The sequence below is a fragment of the Lissotriton vulgaris genome, chromosome 1_1 (genome assembly GCF_964263255.1).
Source record: "Lissotriton vulgaris chromosome 1_1, aLisVul1.2, whole genome shotgun sequence".
NCBI lineage: Eukaryota > Metazoa > Chordata > Amphibia > Caudata > Salamandridae > Lissotriton > Lissotriton vulgaris.
The window spans coordinates 7,786,707-7,807,080 of record NC_141685.1 but is presented as its reverse complement, the minus strand read 5'-3'; the positions used below and the strand labels follow the sequence as shown (position 1 = coordinate 7,807,080).

General features: G+C 46.3%; 1 protein-coding gene across 1 annotated transcript in view; it reads left to right on the top strand.

The window, feature by feature from the left end:
* Nucleotides 1-20,374, top strand: part of LOC147736943 (scavenger receptor cysteine-rich domain-containing protein DMBT1-like) — a 533,293-nt gene that overhangs the window by 282,150 nt on the left and 230,769 nt on the right. The window contains exon 11 of the mRNA XM_086922344.1: nucleotides 7,966-8,057. Within this exon, the coding sequence (XP_086778470.1) occupies nucleotides 7,966-8,057 (92 nt within the window). The remainder of the gene's footprint in view (nucleotides 1-7,965; nucleotides 8,058-20,374) is intronic.

The window sequence follows — 20,374 nt, the reverse complement described above, 5'->3', positions numbered from 1 at the left end:
TGGTGTTCCTTCTTAGATAGCCTGTACTGTGGTGTTCCTTCTTAGATAGCCTGTACTGTGGTGTTCCTTCTTAGATAGCCTGTACTGTGGTGTTCCTTCTTCGGTAGATAGCCTGTGCTGTGTTGTTTCTTCTTAGATAGCCTGTACTGTGGTGTTCCTTCTTAGATAGCCTGTACTGTGGTGTCCCTTCTTAGATAGCCTGTATTGTGGTGTTCCTTCTTAGATAGCCTGTACTGTGGTGTTCCTTCTTAGATAGCCTGTGCTGTGGTGTTCCTTCTTAGATAGCCTGTACTGTGGTGTCCCTTCTTAGATAGCCTGTATTGTGGTGTTCCTTCTTAGATAGCCTGTACTGTGGTGTTCCTTCTTAGATAGCCTGTGCTGTGGTGTTCCTTCTTAGATAGCCTGTACTGTGGTGTTCCTTCTTAGATAGCCTGTACTGTGGTGTTCCTTCTTCAGTAGATAGCCTGTGCTGTGGTGTTCCTCCTTCAGTTTATAGCCTGTGCTGTGGTGTTCCTTCTTAGATAGTCTGCGCTGTGTTGTTCCTCCTTCAGTTTATAGCCTGTGCTGTGGTGTTCCTTCTCAGATAGCTTGTGCTGTGGTGTTCCTCCTTCAGTTTATAGCCTGTGCTGTGGTGTTCCTTCTTAGATAGCCTGCGCTGTGGTGTTACTTCTTCAGTAGATAGCCTGTACTGTGGCGTTCCTTCTTAAGTAGATAGCCTGTGCTGTGATGTTCCTTCTTCAGTAGATAGCCTGTGCTGTGGTGTTCCTCCTTCAGTAGGTAGCCTGTGCTGTGGTGTTCCTTCTTCAGTAGATAGCCTGTGCTGTTGTGGTCCTTCTTCAGTAGATAGCATGTGCTGTGGTGTTCCTTCTTCAGTAGATAGCCTGTGCTGTTGTGTTCCTCCTTCAATAGATAGCCTGTGCTTTGGTGTTCCTTCTTCAGTAGATAGCCTGTACTGTGGTGTTCCTTCTTAGATAGCCTGTACTGTGGTGTTCCTTCTTTGATAGCCTGTACTGTGGTGTTCCTTCTTCGGTAGATAGCCTGTACTGTGGTGTTCCTTCTTGGATAGCCTGTACTGTGGTGTTGCTTCTTAGATAGCCTGTACTGTGGTGTTCCTCCTTCAGGAGATAGCCTGTACTGCGGTGTTCCTCCTTCAGGAGATAGCCTGTACTGTGGTGTTACTTCTTAGATAGCCTGTACTGTTGTGTTCCTTTTTTGATAGCCTGTACTGTGATGTTCCTCCTCCAGTAGATAGCCTGTACTGTGGTGTTCCTTCTTGAATTGCCCGTACTGTGGTGTTTCTTCTTCAGTAAATAGCCTGTACTGTGGTGTTCCTTCTTCAGTAGATAGCCTGTACTGTGGTGTTCCTTCTTGGATAGCCTGTACTGTGGTGTTCCTTCTTAGATAGCCTGTACTGTGGTGTCCCTTCTTTGATAGCCTGTACTGTGGTGTCCCTTCTTAGATAGCCTGTACTGTTGTGTTCCTTCTTCAGTAGATAGCCTGTACTGTGGTGTTCCTTCTTCAGTAGATAGCCTGTGCTGTGGTGTTCCTTCTTGGATAGCCTGTACTGTGGTGTTCCTTCTTCAGTAGATAGCCTGTACTGTGGTGTTCCTTCTTAGATAGCCTGTACTGTGGTGTTCCTTCTTCAGTAGATAGCCTGTACTGTGGTGTTCCTCCTTCAGGAGATAGCCTGTACTGTGGTGTTCCTTCTTCAGTAGATAGCCTGTACTGTGGTGTTCCTCCTTCAGGAGATAGCCTGTACTGTGGTGGTCCTTCTTCAGTAGATAGCATGTACTGTGGTGTTCCTCCTTCAGTGGATAGCCTGTACTGTGATGTTCCTCCTTCAGTGGATAGCCTGTACTGTGGTGTTCCTTCTTCGATAGCCTGTACTGTGGTGTTCCTTCTTAGATAGCCTGTACTGTGGTGTTCCTTCTTAGATAGCCTGTACTGTGGTGTTCCTTCTTCAGTAGATAGCCTGTACTGTGGTGTTCCTCCTTCAGGAGATAGCCTGTACTGTGGTGTTCCTTCTTCAGTAGATAGCCTGTACTGTGGTGTTCCTCCTTCAGGAGATAGCCTGTACTGTGGTGGTCCTTCTTCAGTAGATAGCCTGTACTGTGGTGTTCCTTCTTAGATAGCCTGTGCTGTGGTGGTCCTTCTTCAGTATATAGCCTGTACTGTGGTGTTCCTTCTTAGATAGCCTGTACTGTGGTGTCCCTTCTTAGATAGCCTGTACTGTGGTGTCCCTTCTTAGATAGCCTGTACTGTTGTGTTCCTTCTTCAGTAGATAGCCTGTACTGTGGTGTTCCTTCTTAGATAGCCTGTACTGTGGTGTTCCTTCTTAGATAGCCTGTACTGTGGTGTTCCTTCTTCAGTAGATAGCCTGTGCTGTGGTGTTCCTTCTTGGATAGCCTGTACTGTGGTGTTCCTTCTTCAGTAGATAGCCTGTACTGTGGTGTTCCTTCTTAGATAGCCTGTGCTGTGGTGTTCCTTCTTAGATAGCCTGTACTGTGGTGTTCCTTCTTCAGTAGATAGCCTGTACTGTGGTGTTCCTCCTTCAGGAGATACCCTGTACTGTGGTGTTCCTTCTTCAGTAGATAGCCTGTACTGTGGTGTTCCTCCTTCAGGAGATAGCCTGTACTGTGGTGTTCCTTCTTAGATAGCCTGTACTGTGGTGTTCCTTCTTCAGTAGATAGCCTGTACTGTGGTGTTCCTTCTCAGATAGCCTGTGCTGTGGTGGTCCTTCTTCAGTAGATAGCCTGTACTGTGGTGTTCCTTCTTAGATAGCCTGTACTGTGGTGTTCCTCCTTCAGGAGATAGCCTGTACTGTGGTGTTCCTTCTTTAGTAGATAGCCTGTACTGTGGTGTTCCTTCTTCAGTAGATAGCCTGTGCTGTGGTGTTCCTTCTTGGATAGCCTGTGCTGTGGTGTTCCTTCTTCAGTAGATAGCCTGTACTGTGGTGTTCCTTCTTAGATAGCCTGTGCTGTGGTGTTCCTTCTTAGATAGCCTGTGCTGTGGTGTTCCCTCTTAGATAGCCTGTACTGTGGTGTTCCTTCTTGGATAGCCTGTACTGTGGTGTTCCTTCTTAGATAGCCTGTACTGTGGTGTTCCTTCTTCAGTAGATAGCCTGTGCTGTGGTGTTCCTTCTTGGATAGCCTGTACTGTGGTGGTCCTTCTTCAGTAGATAGCCTGTACTGTGGTGTTCCTCCTTCAGTGGATAGCCTGTACTGTGGTGTTCCTTCTTAGATAGCCTGTACTGTGGTGTCCCTTCTTAGATAGCCTGTACTGTGGTGTCCCTTCTTAGATAGCCTGTACTGTGGTGTCCCTTCTTAGATAGCCTGTACTGTTGGGTTCCTTCTTCAGTAGATAGCCTGTACTGTGGTGTTCCTTCTTAGATAGCCTGTACTGTGGTGTCCCTTCTTAGATAGCCTGTACTGTGGTGTCCCTTCTTAGATAGCCTGTACTGTTGGGTTCCTTCTTCAGTAGATAGCCTGTACTGTGGTGTTCCTTCTTAGATAGCCTGTACTGTGGTGTTCCTTCTTAGATAGCCTGTACTGTGGTGTTCCTTCTTAGCCTGTACTGTGGTGTTCCTTCTTCAGTAGATAGCCTGTGCTGTGGTGTTCCTTCTTGGATAGCCTGTACTGTGGTGTTCCTTCTTCAGTAGAAAGCCTGTACTGTGGTGTTCCTTCTTAGATAGCCTGTGCTGTGGTGTTCCTTCTTAGATAGCCTGTACTGTGGTGTTCCTTCTTCAGTAGATAGCCTGTACTGTGGTGTTCCTTCTTAGATAGCCTGTACTGTGGTGTTCCTTCTTCAGTAGATAGCCTGTACTGTGGTGTTCCTCCTTCAGGAGATACCCTGTACTGTGGTGTTCCTTCTTCAGTAGATAGCCTGTACTGTGGTGTTCCTCCTTCAGGAGATAGCCTGTACTGTGGTGTTCCTTCTTAGATAGCCTGTACTGTGGTGTTCCTTCTTCAGTAGATAGCCTGTACTGTGGTGTTCCTTCTCAGATAGCCTGTGCTGTGGTGGTCCTTCTTCAGTAGATAGCCTGTACTGTGGTGTTCCTTCTTAGATAGCCTGTACTGTGGTGTTCCTTCTTTGATAGCCTGTACTGTGGTGTCCCTTCTTAGATAGCCTGTACTGTGGTGTTCCTTCTTTAGTAGATAGCCTGTACTGTGGTGTTCCTTCTTCAGTAGATAGCCTGTGCTGTGGTGTTCCTTCTTGGATAGCCTGTACTGTGGTGTTCCTTCTTCAGTAGATAGCCTGTACTGTGGTGTTCCTTCTTAGATAGCCTGTGCTGTGGTGTCCCTTCTTAGATAGCCTGTACTGTGGTGTTCCTTTTTTGATAGCCTGTACTGTGGTGTTCCTTCTTAGATAGCCTGTACTGTGGTGTTCCTTCTTAGATAGCCTGTACTGTGGTGTTCCTTCTTCAGTAGATAGCCTGTACTGTGGTGTTCCTCCTTCAGGAGATACCCTGTACTGTGGTGTTCCTTCTTCAGTAGATAGCCTGTACTGTGGTGTTCCTCCTTCAGGAGATAGCCTGTACTGTGGTGTTCCTTCTTAGATAGCCTGTACTGTGGTGTTCCTTCTTCAGTAGATAGCCTGTACTGTGGTGTTCCTTCTCAGATAGCCTGTACTGTGGTGTTCCTTCTTCAGTAGATAGCCTGTACTGTGGTGTTCCTTCTCAGATAGCCTGTGCTGTGGTGTTCATTCTTTAGTAGATAACCTGTACTGTGGTGTTCATTCTTTAGTAGATAGCCTGTACTGTGGTGTTCCTTCTTAGATAGCCTGTACTGTGGTGTTCCTCCTTCAGGAGATAGCCTGTACTGTGGTGTTCCTCCTTCAGGAGATACACTGTACTGTGGTGTTCCTTCTTCAGTAGATAGCCTGTACTGTGGTGTTCCTCCTTCAGGAGATACCCTGTACTGTGGTGTTCCTTCTTCAGGAGATAGCCTGTACTGTGGTGTTCCTCCTTCAGGAGATACCCTGTACTGTGGTGTTCCTTCTTCAGGAGATACCCTGTACTGTGGTGTTCCTTCTCAGATAGCCTGTGCTGTGGTGTTCATTCTTTAGTAGATAGCCTGTACTGTGGTGTTCCTTCTTTAGTAGATAGCCTGTACTGTGGTGTTCCTCCTTCAGTAGATAGCCTGTACTGTGGTGTTCCTTCTTCAGTAGATAGCCTGTACTGTGGTGTTCCTCCTTCAGGAGATACCCTGTACTGTGGTGTTCCTTCTTCAGTAGATAGCCTGTACTGTGGTGTTCCTCCTTCAGGAGATAGCCTGTACTGTGGTGTTCCTTCTTAGATAGCCTGTACTGTGGTGTTCCTTCTTCAGTAGATAGCCTGTACTGTGGTGTTCCTCCTTCAGGAGATACCCTGTACTGTGGTGTTCCTTCTTCAGGAGCTGGCCTGTACTGTGGTGTTCCTCCTTCAGGAGATACCCTGTACTGTGGTGTTCCTTCTTAGATAGCCTGTACTGTGGTGTTCCTTCTTCAGTAGATAGCCTGTACTGTGGTGTTCCTCCTTCAGGAGATACCCTGTACTGTGGTGTTCCTTCTTAGATAGCCTGTACTGTGGTGTTCCTCCTTCAGGAGATAGCCTGTACTGTGGTGTTCCTTCTTCAGTAGATAGCCTGTACTGTGGTGTTCCTCCTTCAGGAGATACCCTGTACTGTGGTGTTCCTTCTTAGATAGCCTGTACTGTGGTGTTCCTCCTTCAGGAGATAGCCTGTACTGTGGTGTTCCTTCTTTAGTAGATAGCCTGTACTGTGGTGTTCCTTCTTCAGTAGATAGCCTGTACTGTGGTGTTCCTCCTTCAGGAGATACCCTGTACTGTGGTGTTCCTTCTTAGATAGCCTGTACTGTGGTGTTCCTCCTTCAGGAGATAGCCTGTACTGTGGTGTTCCTTCTTCAGTAGATAGCATGTGCAGTGGTGTTCCTTCTTTGATAGCCTGTAATGTGGTGTTCCTTTCTCAGTGTAAAGCCTGTGATGAAGTATTCTTCCTTTGGTGGGAAGCCTGTATCTTGTTGCCTCCTTTTGGTGAATATCCTGTATCTTCTTCTATCCTGTGGAGGACAGCCTGTGTCTTGTGAAATAAGATGTTGGACGATTAATCTAAATGTAAGGAAGGGGGCGGGGTTTGATGTTCCATTTAGACTCCCTGACACCTGGAGGGACAAAATAGTGTGTGTTGCAAAACTAACCCTATATCTTTCTTTCTGCAGTTACAGCTGGCTGAGCATTAAAGTTGTATGAATCGCTTTGCTGTGAAGGATGAGTGTTATAATGGCGGTGCTAGACAGGAGACTTAGGAGATGAATAATTCTGTCATCAGATGCATCCTTGCTCTGTGTTTGTATCAAAAGAATCACTATGAGAAGAGAGTGATTGCGTGTAGTATTTGTATTGTGTGTGTTGGTTTCTGCTAGTCTGTTTAGCTGTGTTAGTGTGTTCGAATATGTGTGTGTGTTTTCTCGAGTGTGTCTGCCTTTTTCCTGTTAATTGTATTGATCCTGTTTGTGTTTTTGTTTATGTTAATGTGTGCACATGCATACATATGTGTGTATATGCTTGTGCCTTTCTTTGTATTGTGTTTGCTTGTATGGATGTGTGCAGTTTCTGTTCGTCTTCTTCTCTTTTTATTTATGTTTGTGTGTAGTCAGACTGCTCTGCATGTGCTTTCTTTTAGATTTGTGTACAGCCAGAGAGAAAAGCAAGTGATTTGAATTGTCTCAGGGTGGAGGAGGAACTAAAAGGTGGGTGGAGAGGGGGTGAAGAGCGGGTGAAGAGGGGGTGGGGAGGGGGTGAAGAGGGGTTGAAGAGGGGGTGAAGAGGGGGTGGAGAGGGGTGAAGAGGGGGTGAAGAGGGGGTGGTGAGGGTGAAGAGGGGGTGGTGAGGGGGTGAAGAGGGGGTGGAGAGGGGTGAAGAGGGGGTGAAGAGGGGGTTAAGAGGGGGTGGAGAGGGGGTGGGGAGGGGGTGAAGAGGGGGTGAAGAGGGGGTGGTGAGGGGGTGAAGAGGGGGTGGAGAGGAGTGAAGAGGGGGTGAAGAGGGGGTTAAGAGGGGGTGTATGTAAATGTATAGGCATTTATATAGCGCACTACTTACCCGGAGGGTCCCAAGGCGCTTCGACCGCTGCGAAACTCTTCCTGGCTTCCCTGAGAGATGGTCCCTTAATGGGTATCTCCAGGGTGAGACCAGGCATCCCCGGCTGTCTGGTGGGGCCGTTAGTGAAGATGAGGCAAGCTAATGCCCAGAGTTGCCGAGTGTGATCGCTGATCAGAGTGGGCACCGAGGCGAGAGAATTATCGAGTCCGCTGACCCTGGTCCAGAATCCGCCGCGCCAGGAATCGAACCCTGGTCCCGGGCCGTCCTCTGCTCTTGGGTCTGCCGCCTCTAACCAGTGAGCCACACTACTTCACTGGGGTGGAGATGGGGTTAAAAGGGGGTGGAGAGGGGTGAAGAGGGGATTAAGAGGGGGTGCAGAGGGGGTGCAGAGGGGGTGGAGGAGGAACTAAAAGGTGGATGGAGAGGGGGGAGAGGGGGGAGGAGGAACTAAAAGGTGGGTGAAGAGGGGGTGGAGAGGGGGTGAAGAGGGGGTGGCGAGGGGTGGAGAGGGGGTGGAGAGGGGGTGGAGAGGGGTGGAGAGGGGGTGGAGAGGGGTGGAGAGGGGGTGGAGAGGGGATGAAGAGGGGGTGGAGAGTGGGTGGAGAGGTGGTGAAGAGGGGGTTAAGAGGGGGTGGATAGGGGGTGGAGAGGGGGTGGAGAGCGTGTGCAGAGGGGGTGAAGAGGGGGTGGAGAGGGGGTGGAGAGGGGTGGAGAGGGGGTGGAGAGGGGGTCGAGAGGGGTGGAGAGCAGGGAGAGACAATAACAAGCAAGACTATAAGTCATCAGTTCCCTTATTTACCTCCGCTCAGAACTACAAGTCGATGGATAGAAAGGTTGTGTACATCATAATTATCACTGAATAAATATTGTAATTAGAAGTTGCTGAAAAAGAACTTGCAGAACAGGATTGCCCCAGAAGACAAAACACACAGCTGTACACCGGAGGCACCTGTGATTTCAGGAAGTAAGTGATATTTATTTAACTCTTTGAGGGGTCGGCTGTGTTGAGATTGTGAACTCCAGGCAGGTTGTGTGGTGTGTTTTACCCTCTGTGGTGGGGACGATGAGACAAAGATCCGATGAGAAGTTCAAAACCGTGAGTTTCTTGTTTGGAGAGGACACTGGCAGCTGGCTGATGGCTTACCCAAGGAAAATAGGTGAGGCTGATGCTGGTCGACCCCCCTCAAAAACTTCCTGGGATTGTACCCCACCCGTCCCCCAGGATAATGTTGCAATTCGGACCTTCACATTGGTCTATCTTTCAAGGTTTTTGTAAAATCTGTTTTCTGCTGTAACTCCTTAAGTTGGAGGTTACATGAAGGACCTCTGCTACATTATGTTGATGCCCTGGCACCACTGTCTGTGCTTTACATACAAATGCAATGGCATTTGGTTGCAATCTAAACTATTGATTTTTATTTGTGATGAATGCATGGTTAGGACAGAGGCTACTGTCAGACTCTAGGCAGACTCAAGGTCAAGGAATGTCTGCCTACACAAGAGTGCACCAAGGCAGAAGAGCAGCGGGGGCACACACCAGGAAAGAACAGCACAAAGAGCACAGGAGCGAATAAGAGAAGGGAAACAACCTTCTCAAGAGCAACAAACTGAACCAATAATGGTCAGAGACCCTGGGCTACAACGAGGGCTGTTCACAGGAAACACCCAGAACTTCCCACAGCAACAGGGAATGTCAATGTCTCTCTACAGATACTCACCCTGTAAACCCCATAGAAAGGACCCAGCAAAGGTGATTCTTTACCTGGGGGCAGATGGATCAACTGGATTTTATATTCGCAAAAAAGCAGCGTTTGTGACTAAAAATTCGCAAAACGGTATATAGTAGGGAAATCGCATCAAAATTAAGGAATCTCAAATTGCAATTCCTTAAATGCTATGCAACAGGCATTCAATTTTTGGGATTTCTCCTTAAGAAATCGCAAATTACCACCAACTTCAAGTTGGTGGTAATTTGCGATTTCTTTCACAAATGCACTTTTTAACATTTGTGAAGGTGCCATATGGCGCACATACATGCCCTTAGGGCATGTATGTGCGCCATATGCGCACACATGTTCATTTCAGGGGTGCATCAGGGTGTCCTTATGATACCCTTGCACCCCTGAAATTATTCTCAATTTGCGATTCTCAAATTGCGAATCGCAAATTGAGAATGACATCCCATTCATTCTTATGGACCTCCTGGCCCATAGAAATGAATGGGTAAGTACTTCTTAATTGTGAATTCGCAATTTGCTATCGCAAAAAAATTGCTATTTTTTACATACATCCCTTTTTGCAATTCTCTAATAGCGATTTTAAAAAAATCGCTATTTGAGAATCGCGAACGGGGATTTTCATACATATGCCCCCTGGTCCGTGGAGCACAAGTAAGGATTGTACTTACATACACGAGACACGCCATTATGGATCCAGCAGGAGACACAGTGGTGATTCAGGAAAAAAATAGACATAACACACTGTCACAGGTAAGGCACTTAAGACAACATGTAACACAAGACACAGGGTGGGACAGGAACTGCCATCGGAAGCTAGAAGCCAACACCTGTGCAAATAAATGCAACTATACACAGGTGAGGACAAAACACCTCACTTACCAGACCCAAGAGCCTAGAAGGAGAAACAAAGAGAAAGCAACAGAAAGCAACCTAAGAGCTGTAGCAAAGGGTCAGGATCATGGCATACAAGGGACAACAGAGAACAAATGAGAAAGAACAAGCAGCAGCATTCTAGGAAATGTAACAAGCCGGAGACTGGAACTATAAGGGAACAAGAGACTGCAAGAGAAATACTGAGAAAATGAAATGAAATGAAATGAAAAAACAGGGAAACATGTAGGAGACTGGGGAGAAAATAAAAGAGTTATGACAAGCAAAGGAATATGCAGAGAGAATGAATAACAGAAACAGTAGAAACAAACTAAGAACAGTTACAAAGGAAGAAGCCCAGGGGCTGCACTTGAATGAAGAAAAGCAGAGAAAGGAGTAAAGCAAAAACAAGGCAAAGGGGAGAGAAATCTGTCGAAAGTGACACAGGAAGAAAACACAGGCTCTGACTAAAGCAAGAAACTGGAAAGAAAACAAGCAATAAGAGGTCTGGTACACAGACACTCAAAACTCAATGCACAAACAAGGAACACAATTCAATGCACAAACAAGGAACAACATTCAATGCACAAACAAGGAACACAATTCAATGCACAAACAAGGAACAACATTCAATGCACAAACAAGGAACACAATGCAATGCACAAACAAGGAACACATTTCAATGCACAAACAAGGAACAACATCCAATGCACAAACAAGGAACACAATTCAATGCACAAACAAGGAACAACATTCAATGCACAAACAAGGAACACAATTCAATGCACAAACAGGAACAAAATCCAATGCAAAAACAAGGAATACAATTCAATGCACAAACAAGGAACAACATTCAATGCACAAACAAGGAACACAATTCAATGCACAAACAAGGAACAACATTCAATGCACAAACAAGGAACAAAATTCAATGCACAAACAAGGAACAAAATTCAATGCACAAACAAGGAACAACATTCAATGCACAAACAAGGAACACAATTCAATGCACAAACAAGGAACAAAATTCAATGCACAAACAAGGAACACAATTCAATGCACAAACAAGGAACACAATTCAATGCACAAACAAGGAAAACACTCAATGCACAAACAACGAACACAATTCAATTTACCAACAAGGAACAAAATTCAATGCACAAACAAGGAACAAAATTCAATGCACAAATAATTTGCAGATAATAAGCAGTCTGAGACAGCAACACGGCCTGGGCAGAATCTCAAAACAAGTCACAGGTGGGTATTATTCCCATGACACAATCCTGGAGGCGAGATTCTAGTCATGGGGAACAACAGGACGACTCCTATTGCAAGGAATGCACATTCAATGCCGGGTCTGAGCGAATACTTGGAAGTGAGTTATGGGACCCTAGTGCACGGAAGCAACTGTAGGTTTCCAATGTCCCAAAGGTTGAAATGGGAAGCAGGTAGAAGGCATACACGGACTGTGCATGAGTTTTAGGGGTGATTTCTAAGCTGCAGTTGGCCCATGTACAGCCTCCGACAGAGGTGCAATGATGGAATTTTGACAGTTATATTGCAAAGGCATTTTTTTGTTTCTTAATAATTTTGTTGCTGGTGCACCCATTTTGGGATCTTCAATGCATGTTTCCTGTTGCGGCTGCTATTACCATTGCTTGTGAATAAAGGCAGTCCATGCAGCTTGTTCCTTCTCTGCATGGGCATGCTGTCATAACCTAAACCTTTGTAAAGAGGTTGATTGACAGAGCACAACCCAATCAAGTTACAAAAACAGGACTCCAGTGAGTCAACAGTAACATAGGCAGAAACAGATCCAATGGTATATGTAGCCAAAATTATGTTATTCTTAAGTCTTCTTCTTTGTTGACCCACAGAGACAGAAACAAAAACAGCCGACACGTGTTTCGTCTTGAGACGACTTTTTCAAGGCTAAGAACAGAAGTTCTAATCAGAACTTAATGTGTGATGACACTTTCCGAATTGCACTCAATGTGTTCATAACAGAATAACCGGGTTCTCAATCTGATGAAGCGAAAGTATCTTGTAATCCAATCCGCACAGTCCGATTAAATGCATGCAAAGTAAGCAAAGGCTCTTTCAGATGTGAGACATGTAGATGTCCAGCAGTTAAAATTACGGTGTCCGTATGTAAGAGAAATATTATTATCAAGTTCATCCACTTAGTAAACGGAGCCCATATGAGTAGAGAAATAGATACGCAAAAAAGTGTAAAAGTCAAAAAACTCACGCGCTAGAGCGGTTCTCCAGGGAACGTCTGGGCAGGAATCCTCACTTGATAATGAATAGCTTCCAGCCGCTCACAAGGTCGGAAAGCCCGTCTGAGTAGAAAATGCTTGCTATTGGATACACACCTCTAGGGCAAGATATGCAGACATTTCGCCATAGGCTAGTGACAGGAAGAATTCTCAAAGGCAATCTAAGAAAGTGAGACCCCAGGCCCAAATAGTTTTCCTCTAGAGTGCTTTAAACATTTGAGCTGAAAGATAATTGGACCACTGTGAGTCATGTTGCATGAATCCAGGGAAGAGGGATGCCTCCACAAAGACATTAGAGCGGCCACAATGGTCCATCATCACAAACGGGGCAATCCTTAGAAGAGGCGTTCCTTGTATAGTTCCATTACATTGCTCAACATGGAGGTCACATTTTTTGCAAACAACCTTGCAAATCCCCTACTGGACACAAGGTATTAGACTCTGTGGAGTGGCCTAATTTCTTTGGTATTTGCACAAAATGCTAATTGGCATTGGGGTTCTTCCCTGTGTTTGCTTAGTATAAACTAGACCTGTGTCTATGGTGCATGTCAACAGTGTGCATGCTGTAGGGGGTGTTAAGTTTAACGGGAGGGTCCAGGTAGGTAGCCCTATTCCCCCTATTGTGTGTCTGGGCACTGGATTGGCTGATATGTCAGATAAAGTAATATTTTGCAAAAGTCAACCATACCTGCTATTTGCATATGTAAGCTACTGTAGTAAACTTGAAAATACGGTGAGCTTGTAACCTGCCACTGCAGTTGAATGCTGCAGAAACTGTTACTATGGAAACTGGGATTAAGCAGAATGGGGAAGGGTTGAAAGTTAATTGGGGATTTAAAATGTGAAAAGGTGACATATATGTGATATGTTACTAAATTAGGTTTTTCTAAATCAGTACTATGTGTAGAAGTACTCTGTGTTTTTCTAAAAGCTAGTATTATTAGAAGTAGGTTTTTAAACTCCCGTATGGAATCGTGGCTCCATCACGACGCTACACTGCGGCAGTTCGGACACTTTTAGAAGACAGTTTCAAAGAGTTAATATGTCTAGCCAATATAAATGTGTTTGACAATTTGAATTAATGTAGGAATCAGTTTGATTTGTTACTTACATTTATTTGGGTGCAGAAAGAGTGGGAAAGTTTGCAAATACTGGTTTTACCTTGTTGAGAGTGCTGCATGACATTTATGGCGTGCAAAAGTCAATCTCTTCTGAGTTTCTGATATTTCATATCTTGCAATACTATTGGACAGGTGAGTTACACATCTGTGAGGGGTGATATGTATTATGCAGTAGTGCTTTACTCTTTGTAGTGGTATTTTTATATTTGAAAAGCTTTATTTTCAAACTTTTGAAATTATTCAAGAACTGTGATGTTTGAAATCTGTTATGAAATTTAGAGATGTGTATTGAAGTTCATTTTATTGTTCTGAAATGATGATTGAAATCGATTGTGCATAGTAATATGTGTATATTGGTAGATGGATTAGCGATTATGGTAGTTTGTATTAGTTTAACAAGGACGCCCCAGCATTGGAAGAGCACTCAACGGTGTCCTTATACCAACAGGTAAGTCTCAGCCTCGCTGCAGCTCGCTCCTCCACTGCCTTATGGTAATCATGCCGCCGACGCATTTCAAGGCTAAACGCCTCTCCTTCATGGGCTTTAACATGAAAAACCGCAATTGCAAACATCCCCTCCATGAGCAGTTTTTATTTGACAAACACGCCCACAGTGGGCTGGGCTTGACTTGCCCACAGAACTCGCCCTTTAAATTCCTGCACCTACTAAGGAAACTAATTAGGCTTAAATTGTGATGACGCATCTAAACCCACTAAAGGGAAAAAAAGACTTGCTCACATCTGAACTAAATGTTACAGAATGCATCTACAAAGATGTGCATTCAGTAACGCCCATTGAGGGCCTAAAAGTGAATAAAAAGCACATGAAACAGATGGTGAGCTCAAGGTGTGTCATTCCAGCATGCCCATAAAGAAGGGGACCTAACCCTGAAACGCGTCGGAGAATTATGCAAATGATTTGGGAAAACGAAGGGAAAGTTATGCATCGTACTTGGTGAGACATGCTGGGATTGCTCTCCTTATGCTCCTGACATATTGCTGAAAATAGTTTGTATTGGTGTGCAAAAATTTACATTTTAAGTCGCTGTGCTCTCTCCAGGTACCAGATCCCGTGGTTGTCTCACAGGAGCTATGTAATAACATATCAGACTTCTTCTATAAAAAAATAGATGATATCTATATAGCTCTACAATCACAGAGGAACTCTCTGAGTGATGAGGACTTCTCTCGAGTTAAACTGCTGGAATCTTGGAATGCGGACGCCCCCCAGTCCCTCAATCATTTCCCGGCACTCTCCTTGGAGGGACTCAATCTTCTTCTAGACAAAACGAAATTGTCTTCCCCTCTGGACCCAGTTCCTTTGAAATTACTAAAGGACTGTAGGGATATCATTCTTCCTCCGATGCTGGAAGTAATGAATGGAGCCATGGAACAAGGTACTTTTCCATTAGTATGGAAGAAAGCTATTGTAAAGCCTCTTCTGAAAAAGTCCACCCTGGACCCCGGCATACTGAAGAACTTCAGACCCATATCCCTTTTGCCTGCCCATGCTAAGATGCTGGAGGCTCATTTGAACTTTCATCTTTCTAACTTCCTTGATGCTTCAGGCTTCTTGGACGGGTCCCAACATGGCTTTAGAAAGCTGCATAGCACGGAGTCTGCCTTGACTAAGGTCATGGATAACATCCGCAGGAAAGTTGATCTGGGTCAAACCACCGTGCTGGTACTGCTGGACCTTACAGCAGCATTCGACACCCTGTCTCCCCTTACTTTAACATCTAGGTTAAGGGAGGCAGGGGTAGAAGGACCGGCCCTCAGTCTCCTGAGCTCCTTCTTACATCAACGAGAGCAGCGTGTTATGCTAGGAGAGTACCTCTCCCCTGCTAAGTCTTTGCAATGCGGGGTGCCACAGGGGTCGGCATTGTGTCCGACCCTGTTCAACATCTACGTGGCCCCCCTTGCAAGACTAGTAAGATCCCAGGGGATGGAGGTAGTGTCGTATGCCGACGACACGCAGATTATGGTATCCCTGACCCACTCTGTGAATGTCGCCGCGTCAAACTTTAGGTCCTGCATGCAACTTGTTGCAGAGTGGATGATTTCCAACTCCCTAAAGTTGAATGGGGACAAGACAGAGGTCCTGGTCTTTGGAAAAGACCAGGGCATGTGGTCAGGTGAGTGGTGGCCTCCATCTTTAGGCATCTGCCCGACACCCACACAATCTGCCAGGAACCTTGGTGTCATTTTTGACACTCGGCTCTCTATGGAACTCCAGGTCAATAGGACGGTGGCCACCTGTTGGGGCGTCATCAGGACTCTAAAAAGAATCGTCCATTATCTTTCCCCACAGGCATGGAAGCAGGTAGTGATCGCTCTTGTTGGCTCAAGGCTCGATTACTGTAATTCACTTTATGCCGGGGCCAACAAGGGCCTCCTGCAGCGCCTGCAGGTTGTACAAAATGCGGCGGCGCGTTTTGCTCTTGCCCTGCCTTGGTTGTCATCTATGACCTTGGCGAGGAAGAATCTCCATTGGCTTCCCATCCCCTCAAGGATCATGTTTAAACTTTTCTGTCTTACATACAGTGCCCTAATGGCAGGTCCGGCAGATGCCCATGGATCCTTACTCACTAGGTATGTCCCGAACAGATGCTTACGCTCCAGGGAGCTTAACCAACTGGTAATCCCTCGTGCTAAGAAGTCTAGTTGGGGGAGCAAAGCCTTCTCCATTCTGGCACCCCAGATGTGGAATACACTTCCCCTTGAGATCAAGTCATTGCCTTCTCTTGACCTTTTTAGGAAATCGTTGAAAACTTGGCTTTTCATTAAAGCATACCAGTAAGCTCTGATTCTGACTGCTGACAGCTAGTTATTTGAGTTAGGCGCCTTGACGCCCATTGGGCATAGTTGCGCGTTACAAATGCCATTTCATTCATTCATTCATACACCACATAATTGTAGGTGTCGCTTTCAAAGTGGAAGTGCAGTCTGTCAAGTTTTAAGGTGTGCATGGACTTGTGACTGAGGTATGTCTCAAACAGCCCCAACAGACAGCAACACAAAACACCCTGCGCCCACCATCGACCACAAACCCCTGCTAGCCTGGGCCAGCATGAGCATTGATGACACCATCAAGACCATGAGCACAATCCACTCTGGCTCTCCGTCAGACCCATTCCCGCACCACGTCTTCAACAAAGCAAGCAGCTCTATCTCATCCTACCTGCGCAACGTCATCAATCTCTCCCTCAAGACTGCGACCTTCCCAGAGAACTTGAAACACGCCGAGATCAACGCCCTACTCAAAAAACCTAAGACATACCCAAGAGACCTCAAGAACTTCCGGCCCATCTATCTGCACCCCTTCCCGGCCAAGGTCGTCAAGAAAATCATTAACAGACAGCTAACCATATACCTCGAAGAAAACAGAATCCTGGACCCTTCCCAGTCAAGGTTCCACAGCAACCACAGCACCGAGACTGCCCTCATCACCGCCACCGACGACATCAGGACCCTGCTGGACAACCGCAGCACTCATCCTCCTAGACCTCTCCGCCGCCTTCGACACCGTCTGTTACCGCACACTACGCGCATGCCTCCACGTCACAGGGATCCGAGACAAGGCTCTGGAATGGACCACCTCCTTGCTCTATGGCAGAACCCAGAGCGGTCGCCTCCCTCTATTCAGTTCCAAAGCCTCCGAGATCATCTGCAGCGTACCCCAGGGATCCTCCCTCAGCCCGACACTGTTCAACATTTACATGGCCCCGCTCGCACACGTCGCCCGACAGCACAACCACAAAATAATCTCCTAATCTTCTACACAATGACACTCAACTGATCCTCTCCCTCACCAAGGACATCATCATCGCCAAGGCCAACCTCCACAAAGGAATGAAGGCCGTCGCCAACTGGATGAAGATCAGCCGTCTGAAGCTGAACTCGGACAAGACATAGGTCCTCATCCTCGGCTCCAACGCTTCAGCCTGGGACGACTCCTGGTGGCCGACAGTACTGGGGCCAGCCCCGACACCCACCGACCACGCACGCAACCTGGGAATCATCCACGACTCAATGCTCTCAATGACCAAGCAAGTCAACGCCGTCTCCTCCTTCTGCTTCAACACCCTCCGCATGCTCCATTTCATTTACTGTTTGCTTGGGAGACATTATTTTGTGAGTATCCTTTTTGTTCAATGTTTAGCAATGGGTTTGTTTTCTGGTCCCATACATGCGCTTACAGTCATGCTGCCTTTCGCATCAGTCATGGGGTACTTTTGCTGGTTTTCTTTCCAGGACCTTCCTCAGACAAGGTGGGACCTCGTAGTGGAGATCTGTAGGGCTGTGACATGGGCTCCTCCATCCACTTTTGTTCCTCACTATAAGATTGCTGAGTTGGGGCCTCTGGATCAGGTTTTGAGCACAGAGTTTTGACTTCTGCGTAGGTATGGAGGTATTTCTGTATATGATCTGAGCACTCTATTAAGCTGTGTGTTTAATGCACAGTTATCCTTTCCATTATATTGTTTGGACGTATGGCGGTCTTTAATGTGGTTCTTGGTTGTGTTAAAGTCATTGTGGAAGAAGGAAGCATTTATGTGACTTTTGGTGCTGCAGAGTATGGTGCAGCCTTCCTCAGTGGTGGCTGAGTTGGAGGGGTCCTCAGTATGGTGCAGCCTTCTTCAGTGGTGGCTGAGTTGGAGGGGTCCTCAGTATGGTGCAGCCTTCTTCAGTGGTGGCTGAGTTGCAGGGGTCCTCAGTATGGTGCAGCCTTCTTCAGTGGTGGCTGTCTTGCAGGGGTCCTCAGTGGTAGAGATTTGTAGAGCTGTGACATGGACTACTTGATCTACTTTTACCCATCACTATCGGATTACTGAGTTGGGATGTCTGTAAAGATCTGGGCACTCTATTAAGTTGGCTATTTGCAACTCAGTTGTCTGTTTCGATTTACTTGCTAAGTAGGAAGGCGAGGGAGGGACGGGAGGTAATGCGTCCATTACTTACTGATAATGGCATTAATCCAAGCCCTACTCCCTCACCTTTCTTCACGGTCCCTCCTGCTCTCCCAGTATGGAGCAGCTGAGTTTCTGGTTTGGCTTTTTTACGTACAGGACGAGGTGGGGTGGGGGTGCTTTTATCCAAAGAGGGGAGGTGTCTTTTGGAATCAAGGGAGCCTCGTTGATAAAGAAGGAAGGTGAGGCAGTAGGATTAGGAGTAACGGCATTATTGTAAGTAGTGGACGCATCAAAGAAGGAGGCATGGAGCACAAAGACAGAAAGGTGGCCTGTGGCAAAAACACACACTGGCTGCAAACAATGGCGACCTCTGCATGACCAGCAAAGAAGCCACGGAAAACAAAGAACTAATGACTACCTATAACAAACACACACACTGGCTGCAAACAATGGCCACCTCTGCATGACCAGCAAAGAAGCCACGGAAAACAAAGAACTAATGACTACCTATGACAAACACACACACGGGCTGCAAACAATGGCCACCTCTGCATGACCTGCAAAGAAGAAGCCACGGAAAACAAAGAACTAATGACTACCTATGACAAACACACACACTGGCTGCAAACAATGGCCACCTCTGCATGACGATCAAAGAAGAAGCCACGGAAAACAAAGAGCTAATGACTACCTATGACAAACACACACACTGGCTGCAAACAATGGCCACCTCTGCATGACCTGCAAAGAAGAAGCCACGGAAAACAAAGAACTAATGACTGCCTATGACAAACACACACACTGGCTGCAAACAATGGCCACCTCTGCATGACGATCAAAGAAGCCACGGAAAACAAAGAGCTAATGACTACCTATGACAAACACACACACTGGCTGCAAACAATGGCCACCTCTGCATGACGATCAAAGAAGCCACGGAAAACAAAGAGCTAATGACTACCTATGACAAACACACACACTGGCTGCAAACAATGGCCACCTCTGCATGACGATCAAAGAAGCCACGGAAAACAAAGAGCTAATGACTACCTATGACAAACACACACACTGGCTGCAAACAATGGCGACCTCTGCATGACCAGCAAAGAAGAAGCCACGGAAAACAAAGAACTAATGACTACCTATGACAAACACACACACTGGCTGCAAACAATGGCCACCTCTGCATGACGATCAAAGAAGAAGCCACAGAAAACAAAGAACTAAGGACTACCTATGACAAACACACACACTGGCTGCAAACAATGGCCACCTCTGCATGAGCAGCAAAGAAGAAGCCACGGAAAACAAAGAACTAATGACTACCTATGACAAACACACACACTGGCTGCAAACAATGGCCACCTCTGCATGACGATCAAAGAAGCCACGGAAAACAAAGAGCTAATGACTACCTATGACAAACACACACACTGGCTGCAAACAATGGCCACCTCTGCATGACGATCAAAGAAGCCACGGAAAACAAAGAGCTGATGACTACCTATGACAAACACACACACTGGCTGCAAACAATGGCCACCTCTGCATGATGATCAAAGAAGCCACAGAAAACAAAGAGCTAATGACTACCTATGACAAACACACACACTGGCTGCAAACAATGGCGACCTCTGCATGACCAGCAAAGAAGAAGCCACGGAAAACAAAGAACTAATGACTACCTATGACAAACACACACACTGGCTGCAAACAATGGCCACCTCTGCATGACGATCGAAGAAGAAGCCACAGAAAACAAAGAACTAAGGACTACCTATGACAAACACACACACTGGCTGCAAACAATGGCCACCTCTGCATGAGCAGCAAAGAAGAAGCCACGGAAAACAAAGAACTAAGGACTACCTATGACAAACACACACACGGGCTGCAAACAATGGCCACCTCTGCATGACCAGCAAAGAAGAAGCCACGGAAAACAAAGAACTAATGACTACCTATGACAAACACACACACTGGCTGCAAACAATGGCCACCTCTGCATGACGATCAAAGAAGAAGCCACGGAAAACAAAGAGCTAATGACTACCTATGACAAACACACACACTGGCTGCAAACAATGGCCACCTCTGCATGACGATCAAAGAAGAAGCCACGGAAAACAAAGAACTAATGACTACCTATGACAAACACACACACTGGCTGCAAACAATGGCCACCTCTGCATAACCAGCAAAGAAGAAGCCACAGAAAACAAAGAACTAATGACTACCTATGACAAACACACACACTGGCTGCAAGCAATGGCCACCTCTGCATGACCAGCAAAGAAGAAGCCACGGAAAACAAAGAACTAATGACTACCTATGACAAACACACACACTGGCTGCAAAC